Genomic DNA, 6,735 nt, shown 5'->3' with positions numbered 1-6,735 from the left:
TGGGTCGCCTGGGTCGTCAGTGCTTGGGGTCGCCTGGGTCGTCAGTGCTGGGGGTCGCCTGGGTTGTCTGGGTCGACAGCGCTGGGGGTCGCCTGGGTCGTCAGTGCTGGGGGTCGTCTGGGTTGTCTGGGTCGACAGCGCTGGGGGTCGTCTGGGTTGTCTGGGTCGTCAGTGCTTGGGGTCGCCTGGGTCGTCAGTGCTGGGGGTCGCCTGGGTTGTCTGGGTCGACAGCGCTGGGGGTCGCCTGGGTCGTCAGTGCTGGGGGTCGCCTGGGTTGTCTGGGTCGACAGCGCTGGGGGTCGTCTGGGTCGCCTGGGTCATCAGCGCATTACATTAGTGATACACACACACACCTGTGAGCGCATTACATTAGTGTTACACACACACACACACACACACACCTGTGACCACATTACATTAGTGTTACACACACACACACACACACACACACCTGTGAGCACACTACATTAGTGTTACACACACACACACACACCTGTGACCGCATTACATTAGTGTTACACACACACACACACACACACACCTGTGACCGCATTACATTAGTGTTACACACACCGTTTTATAAAGTAACCGTTTTATAAAAGCAATAAGCGCCTTGAAGCCGTGTTTTACAGTGAGTTTAGAACAGCTGAGGGGGTTTATATTTATATATAAATATATACATTATATATATATATATATAATAGATTATAGAAGGTATATTTTAAAACGGTACCGGTGCCTGAACCGATACTTTAAAAAAAGAGCCTCACAGTGATGGTGAATGATATTAAAGAACGGCTTTTTTATTGAAAATTTTGTATGCCCTTTTCACAAGATGTAGAATAAGTCTGATGTCCCCAGAGTGTGTGTGTGTGTGTGCGCAGTTTCAGCTCAAAATACCCCACAGATATTTTTATATAGCATGTTAAAATTGTCACTTTTTGAGGGTGAGCAAAAACGCGCCGTTTTTGTGTGTGTGTGTCCCTTTAAATGCAAATGAGCCGCTGCTCCCGGCACAGGGGGCGGAGCTTCAAGAGCTCGTGTCCTTTTACCTCACACACTCACTTATGTTCAAATCAAGATGGAGAGACTCAAGAAGAAGTGACAACATTTCTGAATGTTAGTTGATGAGTTTATGCAGCTGATGTGGAGTTAACTCTCTTCTAGTCAGTGATTAGCATATTCTGTCATGATAATCTATAAATCGTGTTCTCGGGGGCGGGGTTTATGTACATTTTAGGGTTTATGATGTCGCTAAGCCGTGAAGAAGCTCGTGTAGTTCTACCAGCCGTTTGTTGTAGTCCTTAAAAAGCGATTTCTGTAAGAGTAAATCTCTCCGTTTGCTCTGAGCGTTGAGTGTGTAACTGTGCAGATGTTGTTTACGCTCAAACAGCAACACTACACACTAACTACAGTCGGAACTAAACAACTAAATCATAATCAACCGCCCCGTTAAAAGGATCGATTTAAAAGACCCAGATGACGCCCGACCCTACTCTTCATCTCTCTCTCTCTCTCTGTGTGTGTGTGTGTGTGTGTGCAGATTTCCACAGAGGGAGGACGGTGTTCAAGCACTGGCTGTCGGGTGTGTGTTACAGCAACATCTCCTTCCAGCTGATCTCCGAGGCCACGGTCAACAAGAGCTCGATGATCAGCCGGAGCCCGGTCCTGCTCGCGCCCCGACCGCACCGCACCGGTACCACATCCTCCTCATCATCATCATCTTCATCACTCGCTCATTCTGCTGTCTGTGAACGCACGCTCTGACACAGTTATAGCACCCTCATGACAGCCAATGTCAACACCAACCACATGACAGTTTAATGTAATGATAACCCATAAAGCTAAGTGGTAATTAATCCGCTATGTCATGTTTATGACAAGTTGTGTTGTCTTAGTAATGTCAAGTTGTCATGACAAAGACATCTCAAACAATGTCATATTTGCATTAAAAATGTCATAATTGAGCGAATGACACTTAATGACAGTAGTCATAAACATGCATAACCCTACTTCACATGTGTCATGTCATGGTTATGAAGGTGTCGTGTCAGTCTTATGCACACCCCTTCAAGTAAAGTGTTATCATTTCTTCTTCTTTTTTCCGGCTAGTTCTGAATGGCCGGTAACTTAAACATGTGGTAGCCAAACTGGCCGGTGTGTGAAAGTTAATTTCAAACCCTGATCATCATCATCATCATCATCACCACATGACCTTTAATTAGCGCTGGAGTCTCTGAACGAGGTCATGAGCTGTTAATTATTGATGGAAACTCTCCGGATTCACAGCAAGACGCTGATTATCCAAACCCGTGGCGAGGCTAATGAGCGAGGGAATGCCCTGTTTATGATCATTCAGGGTTATTTTAAGTCATTAACTCGTTATTAGCCACAAACTCTCAGTACTGCAATTAGAAAAACTAGACTAATGATTTTATTTACAATAATATTTTATATCATGGTAACATTTCTCAAACTGCCTTTTGATTTAAGCTGATTTTAATAAATAAATACATTATTTAAATAAATTAGTCACTGTTGAAAATAATGCGAATTATGAAACTCTCAAACTAAAATGTGCTCAGTTGTCATTCAAAATAATATGAAATGAACAAATATATAATAATTAATAATAATATTAATAATTAATAAAATGTCTTCTCAAATTGTGTTCTTGAAAATAATTTAATTTGATTAGTATTTATTTAAATTAATATTTAATTTTTTAATTTTTAATTTTTTAGATTTTGTATACTACTTTCAGTTTAATCTAACTATATTAAAAACTAAAATTATACATTGAATAAATAAATTTTGAAATTACCTTTGGAAAAAAAAGGGGCTTAAAAATGTTGTCATATTCAAAATATGTATTTGAAATATAATCATTCTTCGATAATTAAAAATAATTACACTTTTTATTAATTTAAATACATTTTATATTCTATATACTACCGTTAATCTGATTTTAATTTTAAAAAATCAGTGCTTAAGAAAACATTGAAAATATGTATTTTACATATAATTTTACAGTTTTTCCTCAATTACTGTTTAATTTGATCGTTGTAATCCGTGATAAATGCTGTTTTCTGTCTGCAGTCCCAAACCCTCCTCTCAACGTGTCCCTCAAGATCCTCCAGCTCAGCGGATCTGACCCGCACGGGGGCGTTCTGAAGGCGTCCCACAATGCATCACTCCTCCGCAGGACACGTGACGTCCCTTCAACCGAAGAACAGGAGGGGGCGGATCCTGACGAGGTGGGCGTCACCCAAACGCCCCTGAACGAGTCCGTAACCGACGGCGACAGCAGCACAACCGAACCCACACATGACAACAGCACAGAGCCTCTGTGGGCGGAGCCTATGGGAAGCCCCGCCCCCACGGAGGAGGAGGAGTTTGTCAACGCAGTGCTTCCAGAATACGAAGACTCAAACGAGCCGGGTTCAGCCATGGATGTGAACTTTGACCCCAGAGTGAGGCTGGATGTGACCTTTGACCCCAGAGTGAGGCCCAATCCGCTGTCGGTCCTGCTGGAGCTGCGCTGGTCTCCGCCGACGACACACACCTCGTTCGACGGGTTTAACGTCTACATCTACCGCGACGGTGAGAATAATAGATAGATTGATAGATTGATAGATTGACGGATAGATGACACGCGTCTGTTGTGTGAATGCCCCGATCAGGAAACTCCACTGAAACGGCCACGGTGGATGAAAACACACACGAGTTCTTCAGCGAACTGTCGGAGCCGGGAACGTATCGGGTTCTCGTCACCACACTCAGCTCGAGCGGAGACTGTGAGGCCCGGGAGAGTTCTGCCGACACCGCGGTCACCTTCTACCTCAGTATGACCCCACACACACACACACACACACACACAGAGACAGGCACACAAACACACACAAGCATTCACACACACACACACACACACACACACAGCCATACAGCTTACAGAGGGTGCAGAGGTGACGAGTTTGTGTGTGTGTGTGTTTGTTTGTGCGTGCGTGTTTGTGTGCTGTCTCTGTCTGTGTGTGCGTGTTTGTGTGTGTGTCTGTGCACGCGTGTGTGTGCCTATCTCTCTGTCTCTGTGTGTGTGTGTGCGTCCGTGTGTGTGCGTGCGTCTGCATGTGCGTGTGTGTGCGTGTGCCTGTCTCTCTGTCTCGGTCTCTGTGTGTGCGTACGTCTACATGTGTGCGCGTGCGTGTGTGTGTGTGCAGGTCCGCGGGGCGAGTGGATGGAGCAGCCTCAGGAGTGTCCTCAGGCGGTGAGTGTGAAGATGTTGGACTCGAGCACGGCTAGCGTCTCCTGGGCTCCGGCGACTCACAGGTACAACGGGAGCCTGATCTCAGTGCTGTCGCTCACCTGTCTGAGGCCCAGCATCAGCCAGCGCATGGAGAACACCTACTGCTCACAGGTGACGCCCGCACTGCTTACTCAAGGATATAGTGTGCAGGCTGTACATAGTGTGCTCATTTATTTAAGTATATAGTGTGCAGGCTGTACATACTGTGCTCATTTATTTAAGTATATAGTGTGCAGGCTGTACATACTGTGCTCATTTATTTAAGTAAATAGTGTGCATGCTGTACATAGTGTGCTCATTTATTTAAGTATATAGTGTGCATGCTGTACATAGTGTGCTCATTTATTTAAGTATATAGTGTGCATGCTGTACATATTGTGCTCATTTATTTAAGTATATAGTGTGCATGCTGTACATATTGTGCTCATTTATTTAAGTATATAGTGTGCAGGCTGTACATAGTGTGCTCATTTATTTAAGTATATAGTGTGCATGCTGTACATATTGTGCTCATTTATTTAAGTATATAGTGTGCTCATTTATTTAAGTATATAGTGTGCATGCTGTACATATTGTGCTAATTTATTTAAGTATATAGTGTGCTCATTTATTTAAGTATATAGTGTGCAGGCTGTACATAGTGTGCTCATTCATTTAAGTATATAGTGTGCATGCTGTACATATTGTGCTCATTTATTTAAGTATATAGTGTGCAGGCTGTACATACTGTGCTCATTTATTTAAGTATATAGTGTGCAGGCTGTACATACTGTGCTCATTTAAGTATATAGTGTGCATGCTGTACATATTTTGCTCATTTATTTAAGTATATAGTGTGCATGCTGTACATAGTGTGCTCATTTATTTAAGTATATAGTGTGCATGCTGTACATAGTGTGCTCATTTATTTAAGTATATAGTGTGCATGCTGTACATATTGTGCTCATTTATTTAAGTATATAGTGTACATGCTGTACATAGTGTGCTCATTTATTTAAGTATATAGTGTGCATGCTGTACATATTGTGCTCATTTATTTAAGTATATAGTGTGCAGGCTGTACATAGTGTGCTCATTTATTTAAGTATATAGTGTACATGCTGTACATAGTGTGCTCATTTATTTAAGTATATAGTGTGCATGCTGTACATATTGTGCTCATTTAAGTATATAGTGTGCATGCTGTACATAGTGTGCTCATTTAAGTATATAGTGTGCATGCTGTACATATTGTGCTCATTTAAGTATATAGTGTGCATGCTGTACATAGTGTGCTCATTTATTTAAGTATATAGTGTGCAGGCTGTACATAGTGTGTTCATTTATTTAAGTATATAGTGTGCATGCTGTACATATTGTGCTCATTTATTTAAGTATATAGTGTGCATGCTGTACATAGTGTGCTCATTTATTTAAGTATATAGTGTGCATGCTGTACATATTGTGCTCATTTATTTAAGTATATAGTGTGCAGGCTGTACATAGTGTGCTCATTTATTTAAGTATATAGTGTGCATGCTGTACATAGTGTGCTTATTTATTTAAGTATATAGTGTGCAGGCTGTACATAGTGTGCTTATTTATTTAAGTATATAGTGTGCAGGCTGTACATAGTGTGCTCATTTATTTAAGTATATAGTGTGCATGCTGTACATAGTGTGCTTATTTATTTAAGTATATAGTGTGCAGGCTGTACATAGTGTGCTTATTTATTTAAGTATATAGTGTGCAGGCTGTACATACTGTGCTCATTTATTTAAGTATATAGTGTGCAGGCTGTACATACTGTGCTCGTTTAAGTATATAGTGTGCATGCTGTACATATTGTGCTCATTTATTTAAGTTTATAGTGTGCATGCTGTACATAGTGTGCTCATTTATTTAAGTATATAGTGTGCATGCTGTACATAGTGTGCTCATTTATTTAAGTATATAGTGTGCATGCTGTACATATTGTGCTCATTTATTTAAGTATATAGTGTACATGCTGTACATAGTGTGCTTATTTATTTAAGTATATAGTGTGCATGCTGTACATATTGTGCTCATTTATTTAAGTATATAGTGTGCATGCTGTACATATTGTGCTCATTTAAGTATATAGTGTGCATGCTGTACATATTGTGCTCATTTATTTAAGTATATAGTGTGCAGGCTGTACATAGTGTGCTCATTTATTTAAGTATATAGTGTGCATGCTGTACATAGTGTGCTCATTTATTTAAGTATATAGTGTGCATGCTGTACATAGTGTGCTCATTTATTTAAGTATATAGTGTGCATGCTGTACATATTGTGCTCATTTATTTAAGTATATAGCGTGCATGCTGTACATAGTGTGCTCATTTATTTAAGTATATAGTGTGCATGCTGTACATATTGTGCTCATTTATTTAAGTATATAGTGTGCATGCTGTACATATTGTGCTCAT

General features: G+C 40.8%; 1 protein-coding gene across 2 annotated transcripts in view; it reads left to right on the top strand.

Moving 5' to 3' along the window:
* Positions 1–6,735, top strand: part of ptpro (protein tyrosine phosphatase receptor type O) — an 85,929-nt gene that overhangs the window by 26,109 nt on the left and 53,085 nt on the right. For both annotated transcript variants that reach the window (XM_056242713.1, XM_056242712.1), the window contains exons 4-7: positions 1,544–1,696; positions 3,100–3,603; positions 3,684–3,845; positions 4,218–4,414. In XM_056242713.1, the coding sequence (XP_056098688.1) occupies positions 1,544–1,696; positions 3,100–3,603; positions 3,684–3,845; positions 4,218–4,414 (1,016 nt within the window). The remainder of the gene's footprint in view (positions 1–1,543; positions 1,697–3,099; positions 3,604–3,683; positions 3,846–4,217; positions 4,415–6,735) is intronic.

Source organism: Rhinichthys klamathensis, unplaced genomic scaffold (genome assembly GCF_029890125.1).
Source record: "Rhinichthys klamathensis goyatoka isolate OS25496 unplaced genomic scaffold, OSU_Roscu_1.1 h1tg000747l_1, whole genome shotgun sequence".
Taxonomy (NCBI): Eukaryota; Metazoa; Chordata; class Actinopteri; order Cypriniformes; family Leuciscidae; genus Rhinichthys; species Rhinichthys klamathensis.
This window is presented reverse-complemented; position numbering and strand designations above follow the sequence as displayed.